We start from the raw sequence: 17,149 nt of genomic DNA on the forward strand, positions 1-17,149 counted from the left end.
TATTATTTCTAGTGTTTTCGTGTACACTACACCAGAAAAGTTTGCCAAACACTTTTTGTCATACTCAGTCGCGCATTGAGTGTAATAACACGGCATTAATGTTGTATTTGAGAGAAAATAATACTGTTGCCTCGAAGTTTGGACATTTGAGCCGTAAGATTGATGGACCGCGGCTGTCCAAAAGTTTGTGGCCAACTAGTTGGTATACGAATATAAATTAATTTTAAACAATAGTTTGGGCCTGTGAAGATGTTTTTGACTGAAACACGAATTGTCTATAACAATATCATATCCTATTGTAAGGGTATATTTTCATGACAATACTTTTTAGTTAATTTATGTTAATAAGAGTCTATTTAATTGCTGGTGAGAAGCAATGTAACGGGAAACTATATAAAAAGAAACATATAATATCCTTCATATTATATGTTTTTGGAGAATAAGATCTCATGGAATGAATTGTCAGATCATATAAATAATGGAGTAGTAATTGTATATTTTATTATATAAAATAGTTATTCAGGAATCATAAGCTTACACTATTCTTGTTTGGAAATTATAAGAATTATATGCTTTGCATATCATAATAATATGAATACTTAATTTAAAATTAAAAGTTTAATCATTTGTTATTAAAATCTGTATTGGAATTTAAATAAAATAAATAACAACTTCTGCTTAAAGAACTTTAAAATACTGAACTTGAACTTTGAGATATGTTTAAATTACGAGTCTTATTATTTTTTAAACAAATCATTCCGAACTACACCCTGTACCTAAAAAACGGAGCTAATATCGATCAAATATAACAAAAACACTACAATTTTACGCAACTTAGACTACAATTTTACAAAGATACTGACGAAGGAGACGTCGATAAATCTATCTATCAATTCGCATCTCCCCCTTGTCCTCTTCATACGTTGCAGGCTAAAAATAAATATTAAAACAACTTTTAGATGAGTATGTACCTTAAGGGCGAAAAAAGATGATAAACGAGAATAATACCAAGGGCATGCGACTCAAAGATGCTACTTGGCGTCGACTCGACGTAACTTGTATAACGAGGAGAATAAGGCTACATCCACTAGGAAATAAACCTTATTTATAAAGCGACCTTTAAAAGAAAGAAAGAGAAGAAAGAAAGAAAGAAACCATTTACAGGGTTACTGATAATTCGATACATTCCCTTGGAGGGGTAAAAGTAGAGCTCATTTGCAATAGGTTTTGTCATTAAGTACCCTAGCCGATAGTGATTTGTTTTTGAGATATTCAAGTTTTTGTGTTTTTATTTCTAAGTACCGAGATGTCGGTACTTTCGCCAGAGGCATATCTACTTTTAACTTTTCAGCATTTTGTGCGTTTCGCAGAACTACGAGTAATTTATATTAATGAAGTTCGACGGAGATGGGGTATGTTTTTTTATTAGCAACACATACGTCATTTTCAATAAAAACTGTATGATATTGTCATTAAAAATATATATTTTTTATTCCAGTTCCGATTTACCCCATCATACTCGTTACTCTTTTTTACCAAATAAGACGGATATAACTACGGAAAGAAATGCCAAATACCCACTCAATGTCGGTAACCCGATAGTAATAAAATGTGTAATTGTAAACACGTTCTTTATTCCTCGTTCGTTGACATCGTCAGTACTGGTTTTTGTATAATTCTCAGTTTCCCAAAATTGTTTACGCAGGCTGGGAACCTTTGCGTCAGGAATGAAAGACGCAATTCCAGGATATTAGAAATTCCAGCTCTCTTTCTGACAAGGACACATTGTGGCAATGCCAATATGTCACTATACTTTTATACACATTAAAGAAAGGAAGGCATTGTTTTCCGAGGCGTTCCAACTTAGTCCTCATAGGAGTAGCGGCGCATATGTGGCCGACCTCAGCTAGGAATATCTAATCCTATCTGGTGTTGATTACAGATGTCTATGGACGGCGGCAGCCACTTACCATCAGGTGGACTGCATGCTCGTCTTCTATTTATAATATAGGAGATATTATAAAAAAACAGTTAAAACACTAGCTACAGTTTATGTCTACGACCGCCAACAGTTCTCAACATTTGTCATAAGCAACTGTAGTCAGTCGCTCGTATGTTACCGCCCTAAATTTAAGCAACAAAAAGCTTGATTGAAATCACAATAGCGGCAACTTGACAATCATTATAAGACAATTGAATAACAATACCTACCTACTGTTGACGCATGGGCCGAACAAACAATGAACAATCAAATTATTTATTTGTTTTGCTGATCAATCAAACTTACTAATAGTTTATCTGCGCTATCATTCCATTATTACGATAAACAAAACGGTTCGGCCCCAGGACTTAAGTCCCAACTCCTTTAATGGCATTTGTATTTTGCTATGTCATTAGGTAATCTATAGAAATTATAGGGATTAGTGGCTTTAAAAGCCGTTCAGCATAAGTCTTTTTAATTAAGAAGCAGTTGATAAGGAACAAACGCTTGTCTTCGACCTGGGATTTTTTAATATCAGGAGTTATTGAAAAATGTAATAATATTTAATATCTAGGCATTATAGTAAAAAAATGTGCGGACGATATAGAAATAATACACAAAACATAGAAAACATTGATTTATTTATTGTCTATTGTCAATTAACTAATTAACGGTAACTAATTAACGGTACAGCATCGCCCAGACACTAATCAACACATAAATTAAATCTAGTAGGCTACATTAAGGAAATAATAACTGAAAAGGCAAATAAAATTAAATAACTAATAATAATAATTAAAATAATAAAAAAAACATATATATAATGACAATAAAAGACAAGAATGACCGCGATATACGTATGTGCTCTCGCGGAAAACTAGTTAAAAAATTAATTGCTCGTCATTTTAAAGACCTATTTCACACCGAAGTAGCCCTGCCAGTGTTGATCACCATCAAGTTAGGGGCTAGAACAAATTTAGCTCAGTCTACGGCTATGGCTGCATATGACCCAGTTACATAATCGACCACACACATATAGTCTACGTCGTGCAATCAATGTATATAACTAACTATTAAAGGCTTTGCTGTTTTTTTTTCGTCTAATTGATTTCTTTAGGCTTTTTTTTATCACCTTAAACACCTATATAAATAATCATTAGTACATCATCAACTGTTAATTATCGAATTAATAAGAGCGTGTGCATTCCCGGAGGTCGAGGGTACTTCTGAGTATATGGATGTCATGTATTAGAAATAATTAAAGTCATACCTAACGAAGACAATAATTTTACGAGAAAATTATGTACAATTCTCTGAATGGAATTTCTCTGTAATATTTTTAAAGTTATAAGGCTAAAGGTCCTGTAGACCTTAGAGCCGTTCCTTATTTTGATGAGTAGGAAACCTTCAAAGCTGAGAAAACATTGAGTTAATGTTTCCAGAGCGGATGACAAAAACAAATTAATTTTAGTTCATGGCATTTTTAATTATACTTATCTTGTTCAGTTTTTGTACAAACTTTTTGTGCAATATTAGTCTTAAATGATCTGATCCATAAATATCGCGTTAATTATAATTAGTGATAATTTATATGATTCAAACTCGTTTGCTTTAGATAAAAAGTTTTACAATTTGCGCATACGCATCCGACAACACTTCATATTCCTCAATTCGGTATACGGCCTTAACGAATATAGGCTTACAGATATGAAATGTACCAATGTACCATGAAGATGCACCATAAAGACACACAATAAAGATATGCCCATAAAGATTATCATGCTTATCATTTTTTTTGTCAAATAATGTCAAAACTTTTAATATGCATAAACACATGCTGACATGCAATTATAATTCGAGACGAGCTCTTTTTTGGAGAATAAGCAAGTGTCATTATTTTTAAAGACTTTTTAAGTCGCATATACTTTTTAAATTATTTTGCTTCTTTCATACATTATTTTGAATTATTCAATATTGGTTTGAAATTCATCCCCGAAAACATGTTTTCTTACATTTTTTGAATATTTGTTTACATGTTCAAAGATCTGAATTTCTTTTACTTTTATTACAGTTAACATTTGCAAATATGCTTAGTGCGAGTAATTACGGAACTGGTGTAATTCATTGTGCAAACTATTGAGAGCTAGAGTTTACTTGTAACTACTACTAGCTACGGACAACAGAGCTAACACCTATAGACAACCAAGCAATATAGGGGTTTTTCCTCATTTCAAACAGGTAAAAGACTAGGTAAATTTAAAAAAATCAAAAATGCAAAATTTGGTTTACACTCGTTATTTAATAATTAGTAAACATCATAATTTGTCAATTTCTATTAGGCACATATTGTCAAATTACGATCTTTTGGTAGGTACAGCACTGAATAGATTTAATGTTGAAAACGAACGAGGCAACGAATCTAGTGTTAACAACACAGACAGTACAAACACGGACACTATCATAGAAGCTAGATAAAATAATTAGTGGTGATCCCAGCTATTCGAAAGCTCGTTTAAGATGGGTTTAATGGTCTCGTCTCGTCAGATCTCACAGATAATAACGTTGCTTAATGAACTTCCGACACTTATTGTCCTCACATAAAACGCATTATTGCTTTGTAGAGGCAATTAAATAGTCAATTTAGTACTAGATTATTAAACAATAAATGATTAACTTTAATGTATCATTTACGCTGAAGTATTATTTCAAATATAAATTTCACGATTTTAAACATGACATAAATCTAGAGTACTTAGTAAGTACTGTATACCACCAGTCCACCACGGATTATAAACATTGATTCTAAATAATATAAATAATACCTATATAAGGCAATACACAGATAAGTAACTATAAAAGTTATAAATATTATACAATTGAATACACAGTATACTTTACAAAAGACAGACGTGACCCATATACCAGAACTCATCTTCCCAAAAAAAGTATATGATCACAGTGCAACTAATCGAATTAAAACGTATCCTGTCTTTTAAATAGAATCTAACCATACACAATCCATAAAATTAAATTTCATTAAAAATGTTGTTTTGAAAATTAGCGTATGTAACTTTAGGGACAACAAATATAATAGAGAAAGATTTTTCTGTAGGACTCAAGGAAATTAATAAAATATCGATAGTTTCCTTTTATGCCCCGGCGAAGTTGCGGGCTCCAAAATATAAATTAAAGATGTAGTAGACTAGAAATGCCAGACGTGAAATAAAATCTAACAAACACACAGAAATCACATAATATAACTCACGGATGTAGCGAAGATAAAAGAGGTCTTCCCCTTGTAGAATGTATTACGGGAGTGAAATGCTTTGGAAAGACTTATGAGAGATGTAAAAGTGACATTTATGATGGCGGGCGGCAGTTATAATTAACTAAACATTGGTTTTATATCTCGACACAATGACGTACAAATTTGAAACGCCACATTAACATTGCGGGACATCTATTATTGTAATATATTCATTTACACCTCGTAAAGTTGTATTTTCTTTTGATTATTGTATCATTAGAGTTGTAAAATAACTGTAGATTGTTTGAAAGTGATGAAAGCCCTGATTGTCCTATTCAACTGGTGAAATTTTGTCTTTAAATTATCGAAAATTTATCTGCTATATTAACTTTTTATATAGATATTTGCTGATATGATCTAGTCCGAAAAATTGTTGATGGATATAATTTGGTCCGCAAATAAGGTACGTTAAAATAATGGTAGTATTTTTAATACGCCCAACCTGAAAGATATGATGCATTCAGGATAAAGAACAAGCTGGGATATCTAGCTAAGGAGAAATACCTAATCTATGATTAATTTTAAATCCCCTGCTCTACTTGTAATTGGTCACTTCTATATTATCTAAGTCTAAATGAATATCCGTCTATATGTTTGTACTAATCAAAAAATCTCATAAGTGTGTGTAGAATGTAACCTAACCCCTCTCAATCTGCAAGGAGACTCGTCCCCAGCAGTGGGACAGTAAGAGTTGACGATAACGACGAATTTATATAACATACAAACATACATTTACTAGATAAACATCCTCCATCTGGGGTAATCGGGGAAAAATGTGACACATCTAAACTGACATTAATGATGTCGACCGATCGTTATAATTAAGTGAACAGTGGTTTTATATCTCCATAGAATTCATAGCGCCACATTAACGTCGTGAAATGGTCTATTACACTAATATATTAATTTACACCTCATAAATATCCATTCTCTTTCATTATGCAAATTTTATTAATTAAGACTGACAAGTTAATACACGTAAATGTATAAGGGGAGATGAAATACAAATTACATTATTGCATGTTGTTGTCGGAGCTTCGTTGGTTAATGTGGGAAATAAAAATAAAACATGCCAAGCGTGAGTCGGAAATTGGCGAGATAAATCTGTTACGTTCGATTTAAAGTTTCTGTAAATATGTTAAAGATTAATGAATCGCATTAATAAAAATAATCTACATACATACAATGAAATATTTTTATACTTTCGGTCGCTGTTACTGTATGGGTCTAATTTGATTTAAGTTTAAACTTCATATTTGGATTTTTTTTTACGAAATTGCCGATCATCATTATCAATAGAAACAATGTTATTCCAAGCCTTAAAATATTTCATTTAATGAATAAAAATAAGAATACCAAAAATATTTTTAAATCAAAGGTGCGAATAACCTAAGAGAAATCATCACAAAAAGAATCAGGACAATATAAAGATAGCAAGAGCCCGAAATCCTTGAGTAATGAAAGTCTTACAGTATTCGAATAGAATGAACTGTTAGAGTAGGGAAGGTCATTATTTTCAAAAAATATCGATTCGAATAAATTTAACTAAATGAAAGTGACCGAAACATTGAGAACTACGAGGCTAATGTAGCAAAATCGATCTTTAATTTATTTTATTGCTTCACTCCGATATATCGATGAAAAAAAAACGCGCAGCTTCCCTGGCGTCCAAAAATTCTGTCAACAAAAAAAGGCAATACAAAAAAATTTTAGGTAATTTTTTGACCAATTACTGCAGAAAATATGTCAAATGTATATCATATCTTCGGATAACCTATTAAAAATCTATACTTAGCAATAAATATATTTTGGTCCAAAAATCCGGTCCTTCAGTTAGAAATCAGACCCATCCCTACGGTAGAACCTTTATCCGATATTTACATCATCAGTTTAGCGCTAACCATTAATCGTGCATCAAAGAGGTCTTATCCCAAAGCTTTATAAATTACCGATTTACACACACCATTCATTTATCGTATCTACATAGCACACATAGTGCGTTCTTGATCACGGTATTACAATATCGGTACATAGATTAGCAAAGATTACTCACTCCTAACAAGAAAATGTACCTAGTTTTGAGAATTGAAATAGTTGCGTAAAAAAGTTTTGCCATGTCTCCGTGCTAAAATGTCCCTAAAATATTTGAAATAATTATTTATGTATTATGTAAATTACTCAGTATTAGTTATTTATTCGTAAATTTTCTCTAAAAATGTTTTAATTTGTCAAGAATTCAAAAAAAGAACTTACTAATAAGCCGTTTGTGGCTTCATTCAATTTCAAGGCGGCGAAGTATCTTTACTAATCTGTGTATCGGTATAACAACATTTATATGCCGTATAAATTCAAATAATGCCATTAGGTTTAAAGTAAACAGGTATAATAATATAATATACATTATGACCCCTTGTACTCAGTGCAAACTTTTGGAAAGTTTATGCAGAACTCCTTTAGTATGACCGTAATAAACAATGTAAAAAAGTAACAATAATTTGTTTGTAAAGTTAACTTTTATTCCTCATATTATTCCATGAATTGACCTGACATGAATAGACCTGACATGATTTTGACCAAATGGGTCAAAATCGATTCTCAAAACCGGTTTAAAGAATCCCAAATAGGAAAAAACAAAGCTTCTTATTTTTTTTAATAAGTAACAAGACTAAATATTTGGACTATTCAACTCATTTACTCATTTTTTTTATGTATCTTATAACACCTCTGTACATATCACTACTTCCTTGGGTTCTAAATTATTAAGACTATATTTGGCAATCAATAAACAGGTTGACTTAAACAATGAAAAATATACCTACCTTATAGTTATAATTAAATGAAGACAGCCGTACTAAAATTTCGCTGAGAGATCTGTCTTATGAGACACCTGAAATGAAAGGTGTTATAAAAAATAAGCGATTCAAATTTAAAGACCATCAAAAACCTAAACTGCGCCGCCTTCATAATCAAGTTTATTTTTTAAAGCCTGCTGTTTTCCAATCTTCCTTAAAAATCTTTATTTAGTTATAAATGAGATATGAATGTTAAACTATGAAGGTTCAAAATATGTTCAATCGTGCAGTTTTTATTGGGTTATCCTTTAAAAGCTGTGATAGACCAATGGTTAGAAACTCGCTCTTTCAATCGCGGGGCCCAAAGTTCGAATCCCACGAAGGCACGCACCCTGAGTTATCTGCTTACTAGAAATTAATTATCGCTGCCTTAAACATACTCCTGATTGTACCTAAAAAAGTTTTCAAGGTTGCGTGTAGTCTACCAATTCGCACTTGACCAGCGCGGTGGACTACAGCATTTCACTCTGAGCTGAGAACTGAGCCCAGCAGTGGGACAGTAAGGTTAGCAACGACAGTTAATTTCACAATTCTTAATTACACTGTTATTTAAAAAACAGATACAATTCTTTAGGAAAAAGGATAACGTATTTTTAGGAAAATGTTATATTCATAACGTACCAAAAAAATGTAAATCTACGGAAATGAAATTACCTAGGTACGTATATGTCTTAATAACTTACGTCTCTTAGAAATAGAAAATTATAACTTCCTACGCCAAAGGTCTACTGTTCTATTTTGATGTAATTGTGCGAATGATATGTGTGTAATAAAACTGACGTTAATGGTTCTCTCTATCGCCTTCTTAATTAATCTTTATCAGAAAAATACGGCGTTTTCTATGACCGAAACGAAGTTGGGGACAACTTAATTGTCGTCAACCAGAAATATAGCGGGAAGACCTGTTTCCCGATTTGCTACCGGATAAATTAAGTAGTGAACAAACTTTGTCGGATTTCTTTCGCCGAAAGCACGTGTCGTTATTTATAGCATTATCAGAACTGATTGGTTTCTGTGGACTTAGATGTTAATTAAAAAGATAATCATTTTAAAACGCAACTGAGCAATGATAAAAGGAACTGGTTGCACTGAGCGGTTAACTGCAGCGTTTTTTTCTGTTTCTGCTTGGCACGGATGTCTACAAAGGTTTAAAGCATTTAGAGCATACATACGAGTACCATACCAGGCTGCTCCTGGTATGGTACTCGTATTTTTTATAAAATAGGAGTAGCAGACGAACATGCAGTCCACCTCATGGTAAGTGGCTACTGCCGTCCATGGACAACTGTAATCAACCCCAGATAACCACCTCCTTTTCGAAATCGGTTAAAGACTGCCTACGTTGTACAAACGCTAGTGTGTAGGCGCCCTAAATCGCAAGAGAACAACGCTGTTTTACCAATGTATTCGTCGCCTGTAAATATTTATTAATTTATTAAACCGGCACTCACCTTACAACCATAACAAGTGGTCATAATAAAGAAATCAGAAAAGAACTTAATTAATGGCTCCATCGAGAGCTTCTACAAAATCGAATAAAACATTCGGGCAAAAAGTGTTTTCGCGATACAATATCTTACTCACATACTGTAAACTGTCAGTGGTGAGAGTAATGAGCGATGCTTTGCAACTTGTTTGCTAGTTTTTAAGCGAAAAGCTCTCAAGGGCAAAGTTGCATTAAAGAGTAAATTCGACTGTACCCTTACCAAGAGTTATTACGTTTCGACAAATATGACTGTTTTGGTATTTGTTTACGTATTTGCCCATACAAATTCAATCAGCGCCCCTAGCGGATTGTGTCAGAACTAGGAAATCGTATTGGCCCATACATAAACAAATACCAAAACAGTCATATTTGTCGAAACGTAAAAACTCCTGGTAAGGGTACTGTACGTATTGTTTTCACAAATATTTCTAAGAGGCAATTAATTCGTTAAAAACGGTGCAACGCATAGTTATGTTTTCTGTTCAATAAATCTCCTGTAGACATAGCTACGATCTGTGTATATAGATAGTATTATTTTCAATAGCAGTGATGCCAGTCACGCAGTTTCGATATTGTTAAGCTTTAAAAAAAGTTTCCATTAAACATGAACGCTACCAATACGCACTTGGTCAACCTGGAGTCTTATGACCTAAACTATTTCACTCTGAATGGATACCTGAGACAAGGTGAGACAATGGATTCATAACTAAAAAACAGACTAAAAAAATAAATCTAAAAATATTATATTTCACAAATAAATGACAAAAACATATGAGTACTAAAGACGGTTTTTTAAATTTTCCCCTAAGCAGGGTAAGTAGGGGATAAAACTTGTTTCATCATAAATCCATTACACGGGTACGGGTCTCAGAATGAAAGGGATTAAGGTCATCTGCCACTATCCTAACCAAAAGGGGTTGATAAACTTTACATTCCTTTAAGAACCACATGGACTATGTAAGATAATTTTCTTTTGCTTTCTTGCTTGTAAAACTAATTTTTAATTTAATTTACTAGACAATATGCAGTAGAAGTTCGAAAATCAAATATATTAATTTTAACGCTCGCTGATATTGAATTATTGAAGTTATTCTTTTCATGTGATTGGAAAATATATAAATAAAATTGTATTTTACGTGTAGGACGACGTTATGAAAGTCAATGTAACACAAATCTTTTAGAGTCAGGCGAATTTTCACATGTCGATGTAACACACAATTTATTAATAATACTCGTAGGTTACACTTTTGTCTAGTGGCCGTTAAAATTTGTTATATGATTAATATGACAAGAATATACGAACTTGGCAACATATTGTGAAATTAGCTGAACGATAATGACAAACTTTTTATCTAAGGATAGATAACGGATCCTCTGTCCTGTTCGAAAGATTATCAATCACCTTTTTTTCGCTACATGTATTATACTTAAGAAGAATTACTTTGAAGACGCTCTAAGAAAAAGAACAAACTTCGTTGCTAATATTAAAAATACCTAATTCTTGTCCTTGTCATGCAATTAATAAATTACTGTTGAATATTATGTAACTGACGACCCGCGTGGCGAGGCGGTCACCATACCGGTCTGACGCGCAAAGGGTCCCGGGTTCGATCCCCGGCCAGACAGATATCTAAATGATGAATTTAGATTTATGTCTCTGGGTCTGGGTGTTTGTGTATTTATCTATGTGTGTGTCCATGGCACCCACGACACAGGGAATCCTAGTGTGGGGCTGTGAGTGTAGAAAGCGTTTATTGTTATAGGTTTATAAAAAAATTGAAAATGCTTACTGTTTATTTCAGATAATCAAAGATACGGTCAATCTCTAATACTGATTAAAATAATTATTATGCACACTTTAATTTATTTATCAATCGAAAATTCTAATAATTATTCTTATGACTAGAATCTAATGTTCAAACAAATACATGTACCTAATTAAAATGAGAGTTTCAGCGACATTGTGTTATGAAAAAGGGACCTTTTTTATCTTTTATAACGATAGATAACCGTCATCCCTTGTCAATAAGTGTATCGTGCATTCTTTATCCCGCCACGAACACCCGATATTCAGGGTAAGATAATATACAGCTCTTCCGACAAAATGTAAATACAGTATCGATATCTCCATCTTTTCCACAATATTTCTGGTACAGGGCTCAATTTTTACAAAACTTTGAAGGAGGAAACAAGGATGCAGTTTAGCTGATGGTAATTGGTCACGGACGTGAACATCTGTAACCATCTCTATATAGAGATTCTATTTGTACTCGATGGCAGAGTCGGTGCATGTCCTAAGGAGTAGCAAGGTCGTCGTCAACGGTTACTGTCCCACTGCTGGGCATAGGTTTCCTCTTAGGATGAGCATTAGAAAGGATGAGAGCATTGTCCACGCTGCCCAAGTGCGTATTGGTAGTAATATTACAGGTCGCCTCTTATATAAATCAGCCGACTTTCACACTCTTACATTAAAACGCAAGAACTGCATCACACTAAAAATACACATGACGGTAATATCTCCCCGGTCGAACCGTACTCATTTTACCACCTTCATTTCTCCCACTTTTACTATAAATATAAACTTTGTCCTAAACATTTATGGCAGAGGTCTAAATTAGACATATTTTACTCGAACAACAATACACTTAATCTCTTTGTCAATACAAATACTTTGGAGCAAGTACCTACTTAAGGAGCGGCAAGTTTTTACATTGGCTTTGGGATGTTTAGCGATAAATTATAAACAACAAACAAGTCCCCTTTCTGTTCGTGTAATATGGATTTGCAAGTCTATTTATAGGGTAACTATAGGTACCTACATATTTGCATTTTGACGTTTTATTTGCATCTTTTCGTATTATGAGTATTTCGACATCATCCTAATAATCGGTAAAATAATTGAGTGTTTTGCCAATAAAATGAGCTACGTATGTATGTTTGCCATTCATCATCATCAACCCATTACTGCCCCACTTCTGGGCACTCTCATTATGAGAAGGATTAGGTCATAGTTCACTACGCTGGCCCAGTGCGTATTGGTAGACTTCACATACCTTTGAGATTTTTTTTTGATAAATCTCTCAGGTATGCAAGTTTCCTCACAATGTTTTCCTTCACCGTTTAGCAAGTGATAATTAATTTTTAATACGCACATAACTCTGAAAAATCAGAGGTGCCTTGGATTTGAACCACGGACCCCTCGATCGAGAGACCGAGTTCCTTTTTTTTTTTTTTTTTTTTTTTTGTTTACGAGGGGGAAACCTTCAAAAGGTACCCGGCGCCGTGGGAGCGACGCAGGGTTAGCGCGTTGCCCCGTCGGGCTCTGCCCAGGTGAGCTTGACGCTCGTCACACCGTCTGGTGCGTACGACGGTATGCGACCACACATACCGCCGCCCTTCCCGGGGTCGCTTACCGGGCGGTTCGAGCTACCCACTCTTGCCGCCCGCAACCCCGGAAGCCCCCTTTTAGTCGCCTCTTACGACAGGCAGGGGATACCGTAGCCCTATTCTGGTCCCGAAACTACAGGGACAGAGACCGAGTTCCTTAACCACCGGGCTATCACTGCTATGCCGTTTGCCATTCGAAGTTATCTAAAGTTCTACTTTCTCTATCTAAGTCTACCTCTATTTTTCAAAATGATGTACGTATTTCGAATTATCTGCATAAGAAAATGATAAAAAGTTCTCAAAGATCTGCTCGTCTACTAACTTGTACTTGACCAGTGTAACCCCTTTCACTCTAGAACAGCCCTGTGCCCAGTAATGAGACAGAAATGCTTTGCTAACGAGTACAAAACTGAGACCGCTCATTGTGCTTAATTTCATAACGGCCCATAGATTTTGTGCCTACCTAAAATCGTATCAAACGTTTATTTACAGATGTGCTCCGTCACGTCCGTTTATCATTTTGACAATCTCGTAAAGCTTCACCCACCACCCGATTCGCTCGTCGCGATTAAATTACTGGTTCGTATCAGAAATCTTTTCATAATTTCCACTCCATTTAAGGAATCATGACGTCATTACAAGCAAATCCTTGGTCGTAGACCTAATTTCAGTACACCACCCGTTTCATACTGTTTATGGTTTAATAACGCAGGTTTCCTAAAAAGGATTTCATAAGCTTTAAAAACCTTTTTTATAACAAAAAATTCACTAAGCTACGCAGCTTATATGGAATTATTCATATAGTAAAACAAAGAGATAAAGACGGTAAACCGACGCTCAATATTTATTTTAATAATATTTTTCAGAAGTCTGCCCAAAGTTTTATCTTAATACGGTATCTAAATATTTTCGTAGCGCTAAATGTGTAATAAGTTTGCGCTTTTATTTATCATTGCTTAAGGTCAAGTATTTAGCGGACAAATTACATACAAACTCGACATTAGGACTATAGTAAATAAAATAAACCTACACATTTTCATGGCGAATATCTGAACATAAAATACATTAAAACAATATTTTTATGGTATTATTTTTCTGAAAAGTCTTATGAAGACTAGATATTATTATAAAAATAAACTAGTTGGTAAAATAAAGATACCATAATTTTAAAAGAGTCCCTAAATGATCTAAGAATGAACTATGAAGACATAACATATGTGTATATATAATATACAGTCAATATAACTAAATCAACATCGTCTGAAAATTGTAACTTCATTCTTCGATCACGTAAAAATAAATTAGGTACGCTCATAAAAAGTTTTTTATGTTGGTTTGCTCTCGACTCGGACTTAAGTTTGTAGCCACCACAATAAAATATATATTTATCTACTGTTCATTTCCCTCTAAATGTTTTTAAAAGTATCTACAAAAGTAAAATATGACCTTTTGTTATAAGAATTTATTCTAATAAAGGGGTATATTCATAGAGAAAAAATGTAAGCAAGGGCTATTCTACGCCTAATTTAATTTTGAACGTTGTCGAAACGTAGAACGTTGTATTTCATATTTTGTTTGTTTTTCGGTATAAAACAATATCGAAAAGATTGCTTACTGTGGCCTTAGGCTGGCCATCCATTGGCTACCATAGCTTAAGCAACTGGCAGCTTTTGCGATTAAGTAGTGATTATCGCCACTGTCAAAAGTTGTTCGACGACTATTTAGTAGCGTAGGCATCTATGCACTGTCCCTGTAGTTCCGGGACCAGAATAGGACTACGGTATCCTCTGCCTGTCGTAAGAGGCGATTAAAAGGGGGCTTCTGGAGTCTCGGGTGGCAAGAGCGGGAGCTCGAACGTCCCCGTAACGGGCGGCGATTGTGTGGCCGCATACCATCATACACACTAGATGTCATGGCGAGTTTTATAGTTAGCAGACTCCGCTTTTTGTAGATCCCGGAGTCCTCAACGCAGCGTTGCGGAAAAATCCCACATAACCCCGTGTCGCTCCCACGGCACCGGGTACCTTTTGAAGATTTCCCCCTCGTTCACAAAAAAAAAGGCTACTAAGCACATGCGTAGACTGTCGACAGATTTTACGAATTAAATAGAACATGTCCCGGTCGTCAGTCGCTCAATATTTCCCGAGCAAGAGTGGCATAAACAACTGCTCAGTAACTTAAGCGATTATCGTGTCACCAACCATGAGCGTTACATACATATCAAGCGATAGTAGATAGTGAATGGTCAGCCTTAGGACACACAGAAGAAAGAAAATGTATTTAGTTCATGAAAAAGAAAATCTCATTACCGTTATCTGTTAAACATATCACCGTAATTACACTTAAACTACATTCTGATACTGAATCGTTCGTAAAGATTTAGTACGTAGCGCAGACATGAGTCCAGGGAGATTTATGCGGCTGTAGCCAGACGCGAGCTTCTACGATTCTATCTCAAATGCTTACGAGACGTTATTACATTCGACTCATAGATATGTCAAATCGCTATTTATAGAGTCTTTATTTCTTCACTTCTCTCATATCGATAACTTCCAATAGATGGAACATGACATATTTAGAGTGTCGGGCGGATAACTATGTACTTGTGGTTTATGAACGAGTTATTTTGATAAAAGATAAAATCTTTTTCTATTATATTTCATATTGATTAACAATTTTGTTTTATTTATACTTTACGTCGAGTTGATTGGAGCATCATATAACCGCGATTTGTTACGATATTACAACTCAAATATTTTTTACTAGTCTATGTCCTATCATTTGCAATGTTACTTGTAATGGAAAATGCAAAAATAAATTAATTAGCAATGAAGAACACAAATAGGTATATATATAACATATACAGTCTCGTTTTGACAGAACAGTGAGCCTCTAGCCGTATTAAGAGTAATTGTAACTTAGTTAAGAAATAGGCAACTCGAAGGAAAGGTAGGCAATGACGCGTGAGCGGACATGAGAGGTGTGTGCACGGAGCGGTGATGAGGTCCGCGCACGATGCGCGCACGCATTGATGGAAGAGTCATGGTCCTCGGGCGGCGCGCCGCTGCTGCGCACGAGGTCGCTCCCGCTGGTGCTAGAGGCGAGCGGGGGAGCGCCCGCACGACAGCCGAAGCTCGACCCGAGACAGCTCTTGACACTCACTCGGCACTACTACCCGGAAGGCGGGTGGGGATGGGGCGTCGCCGCCGCGGCCACGATAGCGCAACTCCTGGCGCATGGACTCCATCAAGCCGCTGCGGTTCTTGCTGTGGAGGTTGTCAAGCGGTTCGGACCAGAAGTACGAATGCAAGCAGGTATAGTTAACGACGATTTAGAACGTAACAAATTATTGTAATGTCTAACATATTACGTGATGGTACCTAATAGGAAAAAATTAAACATTTTAAACGGCGAAAAAACATCAAACATTGCAAAAAATCAATCCTCATATAGTCAATTATTGGAATAATCCTTTCTCATCCTAAAGAGAAGGCAGTGCCTTTCAGTGGAACCATTAAAATCGTCTGTGTCTTTAAATAGTACAAATAAATGGCAACCAATAATAAAGTATAATCATACTTTAAAGAAATTTACCCGTATTAAAAAACCAATAATTAAGTGTCGAATACTTTTAACTTTCTCATATTATTACCAACTGTTATTGAAACCAATTACTTGGAACAAGAGCAACAACTTTAACAAATACCTTTCTAGATGTTAACTTAAAGTTTTTGTTTATTTGTTAGCTTTCACTGAAAGTACTCAGTAACTTATCGGTTTGGATGAACTCCAATCGCAAAACGTAACTCATTTATAATAACAATAAGTTTTCTATGCGACTAGGCGCGTCCTAACTTCGACGTTTTTTTTTTAATTTAACTTTTTTTTATATTGCAATAAATATCGTGATGAAATATAATATAGAGAAGAAAATATAATATAGAAATATAATATAGAGAAGATAGAAGATGTTAGTGATTCTATGAACTTATTTATCTTGAAGATATTTTAGTTAATATTTGACTTGTCTTTACTAAAAATATACATAAAAATTAAAATTTGTAATTTTCTTTAAAACGCTAAAAATATAGTTAGTTTTAAAAATATTTAAAAAAATGATGTGAATTATAATTTAT

General features: G+C 34.4%; 1 protein-coding gene across 12 annotated transcripts in view; it reads left to right on the forward strand.

Moving 5' to 3' along the window:
* LOC140744916 (monocarboxylate transporter 10) overlaps positions 1 to 17,149 on the forward strand; it is a 149,235-nt gene that overhangs the window by 105,665 nt on the left and 26,421 nt on the right. For 4 of the 12 annotated variants that reach the window (XM_073076631.1, XM_073076628.1, XM_073076630.1 and 1 more), the window contains exon 2: positions 15,947 to 16,327. The exons of 1 other annotated variant lie outside the window; for it this stretch is intronic. In XM_073076631.1, the coding sequence (XP_072932732.1) occupies positions 16,045 to 16,327 (283 nt within the window). In that variant the 5' untranslated portion in view covers positions 15,947 to 16,044. Of the gene's footprint in view, positions 1 to 15,893; positions 16,328 to 17,149 lie in introns of all 12 variants that reach the window. 7 more of the 12 variants (XM_073076624.1, XM_073076625.1, XM_073076626.1 and 4 more) reach the window with 3 other exon arrangements.

This window comes from Epargyreus clarus, unplaced genomic scaffold (genome assembly GCF_041222505.1).
Source record: "Epargyreus clarus isolate Ecla_fem2 unplaced genomic scaffold, WU_Ecla_fem_2.2 ptg000009l, whole genome shotgun sequence".
In the NCBI taxonomy this organism is placed as follows: domain Eukaryota; kingdom Metazoa; phylum Arthropoda; class Insecta; order Lepidoptera; family Hesperiidae; genus Epargyreus; species Epargyreus clarus.